A 17,741-nucleotide genomic window follows, 5' to 3' on the forward strand; every position below is an offset into this window, starting at 1 on the left:
AAAGGTGTGACCACAGCTCTCTGCGCCCAGCCAGCTGCCCTCTTCAGCAGTGCTCAGCCTGAGTGAAAACGCAATGGTGAGGGGGCTAGAAGTGGACCTGCCCTGTGACCCTGCAGTTCCTCTCCTGGGGACAGATCCTAAGGAACCCAACACACCCATCCAGAAAGATCTGTGTGCACCTGTGTTCACAGCAGCACAATCTGTAATAGTCAAAACCTGGAAGCAACCCAGGTGTCCAACCACAGATGAGTGGCTGAGCAAGTTGTGGTCTATACACACAATGGAATACTACTCAGCTGTGAAGAATGATGAAGTCACCTTCTTCACCTCGTCTTGGATGGAGCTGGAAAGAATCCTGTGAAGTGAGATCAGCCAGCAAGAGAAGGATGAAGAGGGGATGATCTCACTCGTGCACAGAAGTAGAGACATCAGAACAGAAGGGGAAACACAGAGCAGAGTGTGGGCTGGGTTTGGTGTCTTGCCCCAAAGTAAAGGACTCTGGGAGATGAAGGGGCTTTCAGGTCCTGGCGCTAATGGTGGAGGAGGCCCTTGGTGGGGGGACAGTGTTTTGCAGAAAACTGAGAAACGTGACACATGAACCAGCAACTGTAGTTACTGTAAGCCACTGACCCCACGGCACATTATTCACCATAAAAGCAGTGGCGGTGACGCAGGTGGCCACCTTCTCGGCCCTCGGGCTTCGGCAGTGCCCCGCGGTCACTAGGGCCGGACGCGTGGGGGCTCGGGCCCCGGTGTGGCGTGTCAGCAGCGGCTGCAGCCTCTCTGGAGAGAAGCTTGCCAGCCGGGCTCACAAATCACTGACAGAGACGCCAGCCGGGCCCACAGCCGCATTCCTGCCTCCTGAGCACACGGCCGGCCTCAAGCCAGGCCTCTGCGCCAGACAAACATCCCCGCCGCCCTGGGCCGCAGGCAGCTGCGCAGCCTAATGGGAACCATCCCCGCGGCCACACGCCGCCTGCAGTTGCTGGGAAGGGGCCTCCTGCCAGCTCGCTGGGCCCAGTCCGAGGGCTCCTGTTCCCTTCTAGAGGCCTGGGGGACCTCGGGGGACCAGGCGGCGGCCTGGCAGAAGTGTCACCTTTCCACCACCTCCCGGGGCGCCCCAGTTACCCCCAGACACGATGGCAGCCCTACCGAGCCCTGGTCAGCCAGGTGTGCTCAGGGCACGTGGCCTGGCTCTTGGGGTTCGAGGTGGAGGGGGTCCTGCCAAACTGGCTCAGGGCTTCCATTGTCCTGCTGTGTGTACTGCTGTCCCCAGGAGGCCAGGGTCAACGGCCACGGTTCCTCCCTCTCTGTCCCCGAGTAGGCAGACTGGGCTGTGAAGCCGCCCTGAGCCCCAGGCCCACCATCTGGGCCAGATATGCTCTGTAAGAGCTGCAGGCCTGACTAACGTAACGCGCACGCACACGCTTTCTGGAATCAGGACTCGCTGTGCTCTAAAGGCCCAGTGTGGGTTTCAACTCTTTTTTAAATTTTTTTTTCATTTTATTGGGGGGATTAACGGTTTACAATAAAGACAGCTGTTGATCCATGTGTAAAATTCCTTTTTTACAAAAAAGTTTTCTGCAAAACACCCTCTGCCCCAGGCTAGGTCCTCCTCCACCCTCCTGACCTGAAGACACACACCCCCGCACCCAGTCCTTTACTCTTTGCAGTACATTAAACCCAGTCCAGTCCTGCTCTGTGTTTCCCCTTCTGTTCTGATGTCTCCACTTCTGTCCATGAGTGAGACTATCCCATCTCCATCCTTCCCTTTCTGGATTCTCTCACTTCACAGGATGCCTGCAAGCTGTTCAACAGCCGTTTGGTTTGGCTTCTCCTCTTGGCTGTAGATCTGCCACGACTTTGTTCTTGAGTCTGTTTCAGTCCCTTGTGCCTCCGGTTCACCTGAGAATCCTGACATCCTGCCCCTGAACACTCACCGGCCACTGGGCCAGGTTAGCCGGACGGATGACGTGTGTCTGCTCCCCTCTCGCAGTGGGCTCTCCCTCCCTCTTCACGGCCCTGCCCTGAGAATCCCGTGTGCCCCGACAGCTGGGCGCCCTCATTTTCACTAGGCTGTGCGTAAGGGTGCTTAAACTCTCCGCTCAGCTCACCCGGCGTGAAGCATATCCGTGGGAATCTTTCTAGTCTTCTGTGAACTAGCTAAACTGTAATTTTGCGAGATGCCTTATCTAGGACATAAAACAGCCGACCATTCACAAGTGACATGCTGCGTTCCCTTGAGGGCTTCTCCGCCACAAGCTGGTGCTGCCTCACAGGACAGTGAGCAAAGGAAGCTACAGCTCCACCACCCAGGATGGCGGCTCCAGACTGACACCCAGATCCGCACTTAACGTCAGAGCTGAGCCAACGCTTCCTGCCAGAATATAAGAGCAGCAGCCAGTCAAGCCCTGCTCAGAACGAGAGCAAGCAGCCTCTCGCCCTCTCTCTTTCTCTCTCTCTCGCCCTCTCTCTCTCTCTCACCCTCTCTCTCTCGCCCTTCTCTCTCTCACCCTCTCTCTCCCTCTCTCTCTCGCCCTTCTCTCTCTCACCCTCTCTCTCCCTCTCTCTCTCGCCCTCTCTCTCTCTCGCCCACTCTCACCCTCTCTCTCTCTTGCCCTCTCTCGCCCTCTCTCTCTCTCGCCCTTCTCTCTCTCACCCTCTCTGGCCCTCTCTCTCTCGCCCTCTCTCACTCTCACTCTCTCTCACACTCTCTCTCTCTCCCTCTCTCTTGCCCTCTCTCTCTCGCCCTCTCTCTCTCTCACCCTTCTCTCTCACCCTCTCTCTCTCATCCTCCCTCTCTCTCGCCCTTCTCTCTCACCCTTTCTCTCTAGCCCTCTCTCACCCTCTCTCTCTAGCCCTCTCTCTCTCGCCCTCTCTCTCTCACCCAGCCTGCAGAGCCTCAGGAACCTGAGTGCCCGGCCCATAGCTGCTCTGGAAACTCACGATTTTTCACCGCTCTTTCTCGGGGCCGCCAGTGAAAAGGTCTGAGAAGCATGCTGGACGCCATCTCTCAAGTTCTCAAAACAGCACAGGGGAAAAAACAGCCTCGTCTAACAGAAATGGTTTTTCTTTCTTTTACAGTCGGGCATCAATCACAGAAAGCGAGGGTTTCCAGTAGTCTGCCCTGTCCTGGGGAGGAGACTGGGGAGCCGCTAGCTTTCATCACCTGAGCCAGGCTTTCAGAGGAGCCCTGACTCCACAAGCCACAGGGAGCGTGTCCCTCCCCCAGCATACAGCTGGGGGCTGGGGGTTGGGGGCTGCTCCGGGAGGGGAAGGCAGGCCCAGCCCACCCACTGGCACTCCCCGGGGTAGGCAGACCTCCATTCTGTGCAGACCTGCTAACCCGTGGAAGGAGGATGAGGTATCACTCACAGAGGGTCTCTGCAACCTCACGACCAAAAGTCCCCAAACATCCACACAGAACAATCCCTGAGGATAGCAGGGGCCCACTAGGACACACAGTCTCTGGGCAGACAGCACCTCAAGAAATGGAGCAACTGCCCCGTCCCCCCCCCCCCAAGATAGCCACCGAGACCAGCCCTGAGGCCCCCCACTGCCCAGACTGCCTTCAGAGAATCCAGCAACTCCGTGGACCAGAGGGGGTACACTGACCAGTCCTGTGGCCATCCTCACAGGTGCAGGTAAGCATGCCCACTGGAATGTGGTATGGGAGTGGGGGGACAGCAAGGTCCAAATGCCCAGAACAGCCTTGCCTGGCCCAGCAAGACCACCCACCTCAGCCCTGTGTCCACAGCTGCATTGTTCACAACAGTCAAAGAGTGGAAGCAGCCTAGATGCCCATCCACAGAGGACTGGCTAAAGAAGTGATGGGGTATATACTCCATGGAATACTACTCTGCAGTCAAAAAGATGATGTTGTGTCCTTTGGGATAAAACGGATGGAACTGGAGAGGATTGTGCTTATTGAAATAAGACATGAAAGACGACTACCAGATGGTTTCACTCATCTGTGGAATCTAGAGAACTGAGACACATGAACTTACCCAAAAAAAAAAAAAAACAGAAGCAAGAAAACTGTCTCTAAGGCTTGTGAGAACTCTGGTCGCTATCTTTGGAGGGTGGGACACAGAACTTTGGTGATGGGTGTGGTGTGGAGCTACACACTGAAGGGGAAGTGTAGCCCACTCCCGAGCGCCCCCACACACACACGGATGGAGCCAGAGCAGAGAGCACAGAGCTCACCGTGGCTTCACAGCCAGGAAAGCAATGTGTTTCTGCATTACCGTTCCTTGGCAGAGCTACGCCACGACTCTCGGAGGGATGAGGCCTCCTTGCGAGCCTCATACGCTGTCGCGAATGATTCCTCAGGTTTCCTGAAATGGCCTGAGGAGTAATGCAGACTGACATGTTCTCTGGAGGCAGCATGATCACATTTCCATTGCTCTTTGTACAGTGAACCGACGGGCTAAGATCCTAAGTCAGGGTTTTGATAACTGAAGCGAATGCACTGCCCAGCACCGAGCTCTGCTCACTCAAACACCCCACCAGCGACCTCACAGCAGGAAAGCAAGTTCTCCCCACTACCTCCCAGCCCTGGCCCACCTGAACTGCCTACTCCCAATGTCTAGCCACTGTCAAGGGACAAAACATTCAAGAGAACCAGACTCAGAAATGACCCACAGGCAGGCCCCATCAGGCAAGGAAGTTCAGACTTAGGACAACATGCCAACAGCTCGACTGACAATTCGTCAGAGAGAAATGAAGGATGAGGTGTTTCGGATCCACGCGTGGTTAGGAGAGGCCAACGCTGTATGACTGAGAGAGAGGACAACAGAGCAAGGCACCAAAGCCGATTCTATGGAAACAGACATAAAAATGCAAAAAAAAAAAAAAAAAAGCCTCAGTGTCCCTCTGGGTCAGGAAGGGCTTTTACATGAATGCTCTGATTCCACTCAACATCACTGCCCAGGGAGAGCCGGGACTGACAGACACAGAGACAGAGGATGAACGTGGCTGCGTGGCGTGCACGCGTGGCCTTTGGCCATAGGAGCAGCAGACGCTCCGCTCGTGAACCTGGCAGATCTTGTCTTCACTGGAACAGCGTCCTCCATGGCAAACCCAGTCTGCACGTTTCCCCTGAACTCGAGTGAGCAGTTCCTGGCCCACACATCCACTCCCAGGCTCCACGGACCCACCTTCCACGTGGGCATCTCTCTGGCTGGAAGCACCCACCCACCTGGCTGTGCTGCCTGCAAGAAAGCTCAGGCTCAGAGTGGCGTGAGTCTGCGCTCCCACCCTGGAGGGGCCAAGTGTCCAAAAGTGGCCTCTGGTGTCCAGCAGGCCCGAGAAGACAGAGCAGCCCACTTGGGGTGCAGCTGCCCTTCCCACAGGACATGTGGCAGCACTGGCCATCCCCACCCAGGCCCATCTGTGCTGCAGGGCTCCCCGTGAGCAGCTAGGACTCCTTGCTTCCAGAGCCTTCTCTCAGTGGTACACACTGCTCGGGTGACCTCATCAGGACAAGTGGCATCTTTCTGCAGAAGACAGACGGTCCTGTTTTGACAACTGAGCAAAAACAGTGATCAAAACGCTGCTTTTTGACCGCGTTTAGCAACTTTTTCCAGGATACTCCAGGCCTCAGTTCCTCTCAGTGAGACCCATCAGATGCCGTGTTAGGCTGCGTGGGTCAGAACTACACAGGGCCACACGTATGTCCCCTCTGCTGTGGATGGGGCAGCACACGCTCACTGTCCACCTGTCAGGACACATAGCCCAGGAGAGACCAAAGCAGGGAGACAAGGGGTGGCACCAGGTCTCGGGAAATGTACACAGAAGCCAGCACCTCACAGTCTAGCTCACCTGCAGGGCTGTGACTGAGCTTCGATGCCTGAGTCAGCAGGACCAGTGTGCTGCAGAAAGCCACGATGAAGCAAAACACAGTCACAAAAACAACACGAGATGACCCTGGCTCAGGAGAATCAGTCTCAATGCAGCACTGAGTCCCAACTCAGCATAGAGTACTACGACTCATCACAGAGTCCTGACTTAGCGTAGGGAACCCCAACTTAGCACAGGGAACCCTAAATCAGTGTAGGGAGTCCTGAGTCAGCACAGCGAGCCCCGACTCAGCCAGGGAAACCCTGTCTCAGCGCCAGGAGCCCAAGAATGGGAGATCAAACACAACTCAGCAGAGAAACCATCACACAGGCCAGGAAGTGGCCTGAAGGGCAGCACTGCGCTCCCAGTGCAATCCGGGGCCCGACCATAAGGGCCGCAAATCTGTCTGGAGGGCTATGTCCCCAGTCCTTCCTGTGACCACCACCCAGCACCTCCCCCGCCGAGGCGCCTGCCCACCGAGTAGGGGGAGGCAGCTCCATGGCCCAGCACCTCAGAGCACGGCACCCCTCCCCACCCAGGAAACTCAGCCACTCTCAAGGGGGCACCCCTGCACCCTGGCCTGCTGCGGTCCTCTCTGAGCACACCCCTGCACCCTGGCCCCTGCTCAGCCACCCACGGGGACAGCCCTGTCCCCTCCTTGTCATCCAGCCAGGCCCCGCCCTCCCCGCTGGCCAGTCACCCCGGACACTGTCCCGTCCCACCAGATGACGCCGTGGGCACAGAGGCAAGACTTGAGTCACTACCTGGGGGGCGCTCGGGCGGAAGGCTACGGCGCTGACTGTGTCCGTGTGTCCTGCCAGTCTATGGGAGAAGGTGCCAGAGGCCACGTCGTACACATACGCCTGCAAGACAGAGTCGGGGGCCGGGGCTGGCCATGTCTGGGCCCAACCCTCCCGAGAGCATCAGTGCAACCAAGGACCCCTCCTGCCCCAGACGGGGTGGTGTGCCTGGGAGCTGAGTCCCTGAGAGCCTTGTCGGAGCAGGGCCATGGCAGAGGACAGGGGCCAGGCTCAAAGTCAAGGCAGGGCAGGATGAGGGCAGCTCACCTGGGCGGTGCGCTTGCTTGGCCACGCCCGCCTCCAGTGCACTGGGGGAAGCCTCAGACCTGGGGTCTCTCTCCCTCTGTCTCCCCCACCCCCACCCCCACCAGAACAGAGCGGCTCAGAGTGCTGAATCCCTGGCAGCCACAGCAAACAGGAAGAATGAAAGGAAAGGAAAGGCTGCCTTTGGTGAAGCCAGCCCCGGGCAGTGACCTCTGATGAACTAGTGGACACGGGGGCCCCCAACGTCAAAGGTCACCACCAGGCCACGTCACTGCGTAGGGCCTCACGCCCTGTGCTGGGGCTGGTCTGACTGACCCCTGACTGACTCGTGACAGCCATGGGCGCTCGAGACCCCAGGGTGGCACCTACGTGTCTGTCCTCAGAACCGCAGGCCACATAGCGGCCACAGGGACTGAAGGCCAGGCCGCAGGGGATGGAGCGGGCCTGGTGGCCTTCGAAGCGGCGCTCACACCTGCAGGGAAAAGGGGGGGAGAGTGAGAGGGAGGGGATGAGGAGGGGGGAGAGAGAGAGAGAGAGAGACAGGAGAGCAAACATGAGATCCCCTGTCTAGACAGGTCCAGGGAACCAGACGGTTGGGCTTGAGCACACTGACCAGTTAGCATCTACGCCCGGGCAGCCTGTCAAGCTCTGGGCACCAGCACGCCACCACCCCCGCCCGCCAGCGGTGCCTCCACAGACAGCCGGCCGGAGTCCCGAGACATGAGCTTCTAGCCTCCGGGGGTGTGTGGCAGCCCCGGACATCCACCCGCCCCACACCACGAGGTGCTGCCCCATGCCCCTGACTGGCGCAGCAGGCCCTCAGCGAGACAGCCCTAGTGAACAGTCCAGAAGGCAGCTGTGATGGGGCAGGGGGCACTGAGCTCGAGAGTTGGGGGAGGCTCTCAAGGTGTTAGGGGTTCTCAGGCAGAGAGCCAAGTCACCCGAAGCTTGAATGCAGGAAGCCGCATCTGTGCTGCCAGCAAACCCAGCCGGACCCGTGTCCACAGGAGCCGGGGCCCCGGGCGCCATGGCGCTGCCCTTATACAGTGGCCACCTTCCCACGGTCACTGCGGCCGCCAGCTGCACAGGGGACTGTCTCTTCTGTGTGTGCAGAGAGGACACCTTGTCGGGGTGGTCAGCAGATTCTCAGGACACCGACCCAGGCCCCAGGGTGACAGCAGAGGAAGCCCTGATTTTCTTTCATTCAGATGTGAACCCTGCTTGTCTTTAGAAGTGAGGCCTTGTGTGCCTCAAAGGAGACATATCTGTCCTCCCTCGAGGCGGCAAGCTCCAGCACCCATCCATCTCCCTCAGGTGCACACGGCAGCCCTTCACAGACACACAGGGCGAGGATTCACGGGACACGAGTGGGGGGAGGGGCTGCTGCAGAGATGCCCCCCAGCTGGGGTGTGGAGGTGGCCCTGGCATGCCTCCCTCTCTCCGTCTCTGTCTCTTAGACAGGCACAGATACCTCAGTCAGGATGGGGCACTGAGACAGACTTGGAACCAGTCTGCCAGTTCCTCTCTCCCCCCCCCTCCCCCCCTCTCTCCTGGCAAAGTGGTTTGCAGCCAATTAGTCAAGCATCCAGATCTGCTCATGACAGTTTACAGTGAGCCTTCCAGACATGAACGTTTTTACAGGTGAGGGTCAGTAAACAGGGAATTTGGGAATCCTTCAATAGAAAAAGTCAGAACCTAGAGAAAGACCCAGAACCAAGTGGTGTTTTCGAACTGAGTGACCGTGAGTGAGAAACATGCTGAAGCCCTTAAGATAGAAATGTGGGGGTTGGGGGGATGGGTGGCAGTGCAGCAGGTTAAGCACACGTGGCACAAAGCGCAGGGACCGGCATAAATATCCCAGTTCGAGCCCCCCGGCTCCCCACCTGCAGGGGGGTCGCTTCATAGATGGTGAAGCAGGTCTACAGGTGTCTGTCTTTCTCTCCCCCTCTCTGTCTTCCCCTCCTCCTTTCATTTCTCTCTGTCCTATCCAACAACGACGACATCAGTAACAACAATAACTACAACAACAATAAAAAACAAGGGCAACAAAAAGGGAAAAATAAATATAAAAAAATAGAAACGTAGACCATTTCTCAGCCCAGTGATCTAACCAAAGGGGCCTTTTAAAGGACCGAGTTTCTGGGGTGACATTTAGATGATTCGAGGAGAGTGTTCCATGTGACCCTCACACTCCATGCACAGTGAGACCACCTCGAACTCCGCTTACTGCTCTCTGGTCCCTAGTCATTGCCCGGTCCCTGGCCTTTGTCCCTGGCCATTGTTCAGTCCCTGGTTCATGGTTCCTGGCCCCAAGTCCTGGTCTCTGCTCACTGCTTAGCCCCTGGGCCCTGGCCAGCACCTTCACTTCACGTGTAAGATGGGGTGAGCTCGACATCCCATGGTGAAAGCAGGGTGACCCCACGCTCAGTGTGCGGAGCACAGCTAGGACTCGGGGTCCTCCCCAGCTCTCAGCCTGCCTACCTCAGAGTCCTCAGGTCCCACAGTCGGACCCCGTCGCCGAGGGCGGCTGTAGCAAACAGATTGTAGCTGTGGGGCGTCTGGCTGGTGAAGGCGGACCCCTGCAGGATGGGGGAGGGTTGTGTTTGTAGGGGGCTGACTGGTCATGGCCGGACCCCTGCAGGGTGGGGGAGGGTTGTGGTTGTAGGGGGCTGACTGGTCATGGCCAGACCCCTGCAGGGTGGGGGATGGGAGGGAGGCCGAGGCCTGGGGACCATGACTCCAGTGTCAGGTGGCAATGCCACCCACGGGAGAAAACAGCACGGCCCTGCTCCATCAGAACAGGGGACACCCAGGATGACCTCTCACATCTGGGGACAGGGGACACCCAGGATGGCCCCTCACATCTGGGGACAGGGGACACCCAGGATGACCTCTCACATCTGGGGACAGGGGACACCTAGGATGACCTCTCACATCTGGGGACAGGGGACACCCAGGATGGCCCCTCACATCTGGGGACAGGGGACACCCAAGATGACCTCTCACATCTGGGGACAGGGGACACCCAGGATGACCTCTCACATCTGGGGACAGGGGACACCCAGGATGGCCCCTTACATCTGGGGACACCCAGGATGGCCTCTCACATCTGGGGACACCCAGGATGACCTCTCACATCTGGGGACAGGGGACACCCAGGATGGCCCCTCACATCTGGGGACACCCAGGATGGCCTCTCACATCTGAGGCAGAGGACACCCAGGACAACCTCTCACGTCTGGGGACAGGGACACCCAGGATGACCTCTCACAGCTGGGGACAGAGACCACCCAGGACCCAAGTGTCAGCAAGGCCAGCTGGTGGGGCAGGGAGCAGGACAAGACCACCAGGAGGTCAGCTGCCTGGACCGCACACGTATCTCTGAGCATGGGTGACTCAGTCACCTCAGTCCTCGGGGCTGTGAGGAAGCTGGCCGGCCGGCTGGCTGGACACAGCGCTGGGGCCTCAGGCCCATGTGATGCCATCCACCCTCCACCCACTTTTTTTCTTTTTACTTCAGAGAAAAAGAACGGAGGGGCCAGGCGGTGGCACACCTGGCTGAGTGCGCGCGTTCAGTGAGCAAGGACCTGAGTTCCAGCCCCTGGTCCCCAGCTGCGTGGGGAAGCCAGGTGGCAGGTGTCTGTCTCTTGGCCTATCTCCCCTCCCCCTCTCAATTTCTCTGTCTCAAATAAATAAAAGATCTAAGAAAAAAAATACGTATTTACAAAAGGAAATGGAAAGAGGATGTGAAAAGGCTGCCCTCACCGTGTTCTGGCTGATGTGGTGCACAGGCCGGGAGTGGGCCTCGGCGACCAGAGCTGTGCTGTGGCCAGTGCTGAGGTCAAACACCTCAAGTGCCCGGTTCCGGCCGGCCGTGAGCAGGACGTCTGGTCACCAGGTCAGGAGAATAGCCTTCACCGCGCAGCCCCGTGAAGATTTCGAGATTCTTTTGTTTTGCTTTGCTTCTTTTTTCAAATATTTTTTATTTGTTGTATTTTATTTATGTATTTGAGAGAGAGATGCAGATAGACACAGAGAGAAACACCAGAGCACTGCTCAGCTCTGGTTTATGGTGGTGCAGGGGATTGAACCTGGGACTTTGGAGCCTCAAGCATAGAAATCTGTTTGCATAACCATTATGTTATCTCCCCCCAACACCTGTTTTTTTTTAATGTTTATTTATTCCCTTTTGTTGCCCTTATTGTTGTTTTTATCGTTGTGGTTATTATTGTTGTTGATGTCGTTATTGTTGGATAGGACAGAGAGAAATGAAGAGAGGAGGGAAGACAGAGAGGAGGAAAGAGAGACACCTGCAGACCTGCTTTACCGCCTGTGAAGCGACTCCCCTGCAGGTGGGGAGCCGGGGGCTCGAACTGGGATCCTTATGCCGGTCCCTGCGCTTTGCGCCACATGCGCTTAACCTGCTGCGCTACCGCCCGACTCCCCACCTGTTTCTTTTTAAAATATATTTTAATTTCTTTATTATTGGATAGGGACAGAAATAAACTGAGAGTGGAGGAGGAGATAGAGAGGAAGAAAGGGGCCAGGTGGTGGCAGTGCACCTGGTTGAGCGCACATTACAATGTGTAAGGACCCAGGTTCAAGCCCACATTCCCCACGTGCAGGGGGCAAGCTTCATAAGTGGTGAAGCAGTGCTGCAGGGGTCTCTCTGTCTCTTTCCCTCTCTATATATCCCCCTTGCTCTCAATTTCTGACTGTCTCTATCAAATAAAAAATATAATAAAAAAATTTTAAAGAGAGGAAGAGAGACACACCTGCAGCCCTGCTTCATCACTCACAAAACTATCCCCCTGCAGGTGGGGACCGGGGACTTGACCCCAGGTGCTTGTGCGCCGTGACGTGAGCACTTAACCAGGTGCGCCGCTGCCTGGCCCTTTGTCCCCTTATTGATGTCTGCACTATGAATCTGCTGCTCTCGGTAGTTATTTTTCCCCTTTTTTTGGGGGGGAGGGGTGGTAGGAGAGAAAAAAATTAAGAAGGGAGGGAAGACTGAGGAGAGAGGGAGGGAGACACCTGCAGCCCTGCTTCACCGTTCCTGAAGCTTTCCCCCTGCAGGTGGGGAGCAGGGGATTGAACCCAGATCCCTGAGCATGGTATCAGGTGCCCTTAACACGGTGCGCCGCCCGCCCCCATCCTAATGGAGATTCTCAGTTTGGCGCAGGCGGCTACCCTTCCGGGCCAGCAAAGCCCAGGCAGGTGTCTGCCCGCAGAGGGCTTGCCCTTGCCTTAGCGGACGGTGCCGGCACACAACGGACGCATTTGCTAGTGGTCTCCCTTCTGCGTCTCAGGGAGAGGCCTGACCCTGGCATGTGTGGTGCCAAGGACTGAACCCAGGGCCTGCCACCTGCCAGGCCCATGCTTTACCACTAAGCCGCCTCCAGAGGCTGAAAGCATTCTAACTAGGAGACGCCAGAGCTTCCTAGCAACAGACTCCAGATCTTCTGAGATCTCAGTAGTGGAAACCTTCAAAAGATTCGACAGATCTCTGAATGATTTGAGATTTCACAGACTAATTTCTGCAGGTCAGCAGCTGTGCTTTCAAAGAAAGAAAGGTGAAACACAAGGGTTAAAGTGCTGGCCTCAACTCCGCCATCCCCCCAGGCTCAGAGTGCCGAGAAATGGGGCTCACTCAGCCTCCTGACGGGTCCGCACAGCTGAGCCTGACAGGAAGCCACCTGACAGCTCTGGGGACACAGGGGACGGGGACGATCAGGACCACCTGTGCGGCCCCTTACCGCTCTGGGGACCTGGGATGGGACAGTCAGGCCTGCCTCTGAGGTCCCTTCACTGCCTTTGGGACACTGGGGACAGCTGGGCCCACCCTGTGAGGGCCCTTCCCTGCACTGGCACTGTCTCTGACCACAACTGCTCCCAGGGTACAGCCTCCTCCTTCCCAACGGCCCCGCCCTGGCCTGGGCCAGAGGGGACAGTGTCCCCCCCACCCCCAGCAGGCCAGCGTGGGCACAGGAAGGATACGCGAGTAGAAGTCATTCACAGCTGAGAGGCTGGTGACCTCAGCTCCTCCCGTCAGAGCCAGCCTGAGGACCGGCCTGCCCCAGCTCCTCCGCTTGTACCTGGGGGGACAGGGGCCTGTCATGACCTGGAGCACCGTGTCATACCAGCCGTGCTCCATGACCTGGGGCCAGGTGGGCAAGGCTCGGAAACTCAGGAGACAGGCCAGCACAGCCGCTGTCCGGGGGAGCACCTGGATACCTGGGACTCCCGACTGGGGGAGGGGTGATGGCCAGGACAGCCTTTCACGTCTGGGGGCAGGGGACACCCAGGACGACCTCTCACACCTAAGGACAGGGGACACTTAGAATGGCCTCTCACGTCTGGGGATAGGGGACACCACCCAGGATGACCTCTCACGTCTGGGGATGGGGACACCACCCAGGATGACCTCTCACATCTGAGGCAGAGGATATCCAGGACGACCTCTCACAGCTGGGGACAGAGACCACCCAGGACCCAAGTGTCAGCAAGGCCAGCTGGTGGGGCAGGGAGCAGGCTGGTGGCTTGGTGACCCAGAGCAACGGCTGGGTCACGTGCTGGACTGGCCATTGGGCTCAGGCGGCAGAGAGGACATGGGTGCTGGGGACAGCCTAGGACTCGAGGCGCTGCTGGGCTTGGCTTCAGGACTCTGCAGCATCAGCACTCTACCGCATGACTCGGTGCTCGGACTCAGTCCCTCCCCCGCACACGCGGCCCAGGCAGCTGTACCGGCGAATCTCATCCTTGCTGGTGTCCAGGTGGAAGCTGAGCAGCTGCACCTCGGGGCCGGCCGCCAGCAGGATGAAGGCATCCATGTAGTAGAACTGGGCGGCCGGGACAGGCCCAGAGATGAGGCCAGCACCCTGTGACAGAGGGACCAGGGGGCAGAGCCCTGTGACACCGGGGGACAGAAGGCAGCACCTGCCGCACCCACCAGCAGCCCAGGTGACAGAAGCTCCCCTCAGAGCACCAGTGTTGTGTAGATAACACCCCAACATGAGGCGCTCTGTGCTCAGCATGGAGGCACAGGACACAGCCGTGCTGGCCAGCCCTGGCTCCCCCACCCCACCCCCACACCCCCCGCCCACCCCCAAGAGTGTGTATGTCACTCTGTAGCTGCAATGTGCATTTGAATCCTGACAGCTAAAACATTAAAGCAGGGAGTCGGGCGGTAGCGCAGCAGGTTAAGCACTTAACCTACTGCACGTAGCACGAAGCGCAAGGGCCAGCGTCAGGATGCCGGTTCGAGCCCCCAGCTCCCCACCTGCAGGGGAGTCGCTTCACAGGCGGTGAAGCAGGTCTGCAGGTGTCTGTCTTTCTCTCCCCCTCTCTGTCTTCCCCTCCTCTCTCCATTTCTCTCTGTCCTATCTAACGACATCAGTAACAACAACAATAATAACTACCAACAACAATAAAAAACAACAAGGGCAACAAAAGGGAAAATAAATAAATAAATATAAAATTAAAAAAAAAAAAGTTAAAGCAGGACCAGAGAGACTGTTCTCTGGGGAGGGCACCTGCCTTTTCTGTGTGAGGCCAGGCTCCAGCTGGGACTCCGCAGGGCAGGGCAGGCCAGGGCAGGGGGGGGGGGGGCTGGGCGGGACGGACGTCCTGGGGCCACCTTACCAGAGTCAAGGCCAGCTCCGCCCTGCGGGCCACCCACAGCTTCAGCGTGCTGTCCTGAGCAGCGGTCAGCAGCCACCGGCCATTGTGGCTCCAGCTCACAGCACTCACAGCCCCGCCGTGGCCTGGGGACACAGGGAGAGCCACCGGGTTCTCAGGCCACGGCACACGGCTGAACGCAGCTAGTGACGGGGACAGAGAGACGGGGTGGGGGCGAGGGACCCTTGCACCACCCACCATGGTGACAAGCCCTGCCATGCTCAGAGGACTTCACAGCCTGATAAGAGGCCGCAGCAGTCCACGGCCACACCGGGCAGGAACGCACCGGACGCAGCAGGAAGCATGGGGGAGGGACACAGCATGAGTGTGGGTGCTGGCCAGGGGCCAGGGACCAGGATAAGGACCAGGACTGGGGCAAGCAGTGACCAGAGACCAGGACTAGGAGCCAGGCACTGAACAATGACCAGGGCCCAGGACCAGAAACTGGGCAGTGACTAGGGACCGAGAACCAGGGACCAGAGAGCAGTAAACAGGGACCAGACAAGGACCAAGGACCAGCGACTAAGCACCCGGAGCAGGGACCAGGACCAAGGGCCAGAGACCAGGAAGCAAGGGCCAGGCCAGAGTGGAGGACGAGCAGAAGGCCTCTGCTGCCCCCTGCAGGCAGCTTCAGGTAGTGGGCCAGGACCCCCAACTGCTCACCTGAGTCCTTCAGCCTACCCGTCCCCTGCCACACACACACACACACACACACACACACTCACACTCACACACACACACTCACACACACACACATTCACACACACAAACACTTACACACACTCACACAAATTCACAGTCACTCACACAAAAACTCAGACACACATTCACACACACACTCACACACTCTCACACACACACACAGACACTCACACACACACACACTCACACACACTCACACTCACTCACACACACACTCACACACACACACTCACACACACTCACACAAACACACACACACACACTCGACCCGCAGCCCACCCCGACCTCCAGCCCACCCCGACCCCCAGCCCACCCCGACCCGCAGCCCACCCCGACCTCCAGTTCACCCCCTCCCCCAAGCCCATCCCCTTGTGTCCCCACCCTGCCCCCCTCTGCCCTTCAGTCCCCCGGATGGAATCCTCAATGGGTGCCGCCTCCCCCAGGCCCAGGCCCTTTTGGAGGAGAGAGACACAGTTCTGAAGGTCAACAGCCAGGACTTCCTGGCCACCAGGAAGTGGTGATATGGTATGACTGATATGAAGACACAGTCACCACAGCCAGGCTGTGGGACACCCAGTTGAGGACACATGTTACAGTGCACAAGGGCCCAGGTTCAAGCCCCCAGCCTCCACAGCCAGGAGAAAAGCTTTGTGAGCGGTGAACGGGCCTGCAGGCGTCTCTCCCCCCATCCCTGTCAGTGTCTGTCTCTGTCCAACAAGCAATCAGACAAGCATCACCTGAGAGAACAGCAGGTGTCCCAGTGAGCTCAGCATCCAGGACCAGGGACAGGTGGTCCGAGAGGCCACAGGCCAGGCGCCGTCCATCGCCTGTGGGGAGCAGACACCAGCAGGTGGGGAGGTGGGGAGGTGGGGAGAGGACCCGGAGCCTGATTCCCAGGGCCAGTGCCCGTGGTCCCCAAGCCCTGGGACGTCCTGGCTGTGAGCACAGCTTCTAAGAGGCAGGTGGGCTCAGGGGCTGGGCTGTGGCACACCCAGTAGGACGCACATCTTTCCACACACAGGGCCCTGGTTCAAGCCCCCAGTTCCCACCTGCAGTCAGGAAACTTCGTGGGCAGTGAAGCAGGGCTGCAAGTGTCTCTCTCTCCTTCTCTATCTCCCCTTCTCTCTCAATCTCTCTCTCTGAATTGCCAATAAAGTAAATAGTTTTAAAAGAATGTGAATTGAATCCACCCCTCAGAGGTGTTTGTTCTGCTCTCCCCACTGCACGTGGAGCTGACTAGAGCCCCAGAGGCCCAGAGGTCTCTTCAGGGCTGCAGACAGCAGCCACACGGTCCCAAGGGAGACAGGGGACCCCTGTAGCTGCCGGACACCCTTGGAGGGCAGTGGACGGGGCAGTGGGCAGGGTCCCGGGACAGAGCCCAGAAGGCACGTTCTGGGGGAGATGGCCTCCCACCTTCCAGCTGTTCCCCAACGTCCCTGGGAAAATGCATGTCCCACAGGGTCTGGGGGGCACCTAGAAGCTGGGACATGGGGTTTGGGGGGGGATCATGCCAAGAGAGCCTCACAGCCCTACACACCCTGCCCCCACCACCGCCCCCAAGCCCACCTCTGTCCTGGGTGCTGTTCTCCGGGACAGAGGACACACCCAGAGAGCTGGATACCAGGCCAGGGTCCCAGCTCCCCCCCACACACCGGGAGCTCTGAGTTCAGAGCCAGGTGGTGCCACAGACGCCAGAGGCCTTGGGGTCAAAGACAGCCAGGAAGTGGCCCCTCCCAGGCCCACCTGAGAACTGGACGCAATTCACGGCAGTGCGGCCCAGCGTGGAGGACCGCCATTTCCAAAGCGAGGTGGGCAGAGGCCTCTCCCATGGGTCCCGGTCACTGCAGGCCACAGAGCCCCAGTCAGCAAGGTAGTCAGAGCCACTCAGGGTGACTGTTCAGCATGGTCACCATCCTCACAGGGTCCCCTTCCTCACAGGGTCCCCTTCCTCACAGGGTCCCCTTCCTCACAGGGTCCTCATCCTCACAGGGTCCTCATCCTCACAGGGTCCCCTTCCTCACAGGGTCCTCATCCTCACAGGGTCCTCATCCTCACAGGGTCCCCTTCCTCACAGGGTCCTCATCCTCACAGGGTCCCCTTTCTCACAGGGTCCTCATCCTCACAGGGTCCTCATCCTCACAGGGTCCCCTTTCTCACAGGGTCCTCATCCTCACAGGGTCCTCATCCTCACAGGGTCCCCTTCCTCACAGGGTCCTCATCCTCACAGGGTTCTCATCCTCACAGGGTCCCCCTCCTCACAGGGTCCCTTGCCTCACAGGGTCCTTGTCCTCACAGATTCCCCTTCCTCACAGGGTCCTCGTCCTCACAGGGTCCCCTTTCCTCACAGGGTCCTTCATCCTCACAGGGTCCTTGTCCTCTCAGGGTCCCCTTCCTCACAGGGTCCCCTTCCTCACAGGGTCCCCTTCCTCACAGGGTCCTCATCCTCACAGGGTCCTT

General features: G+C 58.4%; 1 protein-coding gene across 7 annotated transcripts in view; it reads right to left on the minus strand.

Moving 5' to 3' along the window:
• The window catches only part of WDR27 (WD repeat domain 27), a 54,563-nt gene that overhangs the window by 11,178 nt on the left and 25,644 nt on the right, over positions 1–17,741 (minus strand). For 5 of the 7 annotated variants that reach the window (XM_060205180.1, XM_060205183.1, XM_060205181.1 and 2 more), the window contains 9 exons: positions 17,028–17,125; positions 16,022–16,111; positions 14,547–14,668; positions 13,650–13,783; positions 12,903–13,000; positions 10,671–10,792; positions 9,387–9,484; positions 7,275–7,377; positions 5,752–6,704 (listed from right to left, as the gene is read on the minus strand). In XM_060205180.1, the coding sequence (XP_060061163.1) occupies positions 6,396–6,704; positions 7,275–7,377; positions 9,387–9,484; positions 10,671–10,792; positions 12,903–13,000; positions 13,650–13,783; positions 14,547–14,668; positions 16,022–16,111; positions 17,028–17,125 (1,174 nt within the window). In that variant the 3' untranslated portion in view covers positions 5,752–6,395. Of the gene's footprint in view, positions 1–5,751; positions 6,705–7,274; positions 7,378–9,386; positions 9,485–10,670; positions 10,793–12,902; positions 13,001–13,649; positions 13,784–14,546; positions 14,669–16,021; positions 16,112–17,027; positions 17,126–17,741 lie in introns of those variants that run through there. The other 2 variants (XM_060205184.1, XM_060205185.1) reach the window with 2 other exon arrangements.

This window comes from Erinaceus europaeus, chromosome 13 (genome assembly GCF_950295315.1).
Source record: "Erinaceus europaeus chromosome 13, mEriEur2.1, whole genome shotgun sequence".
NCBI classification, from domain to species: domain Eukaryota; kingdom Metazoa; phylum Chordata; class Mammalia; order Eulipotyphla; family Erinaceidae; genus Erinaceus; species Erinaceus europaeus.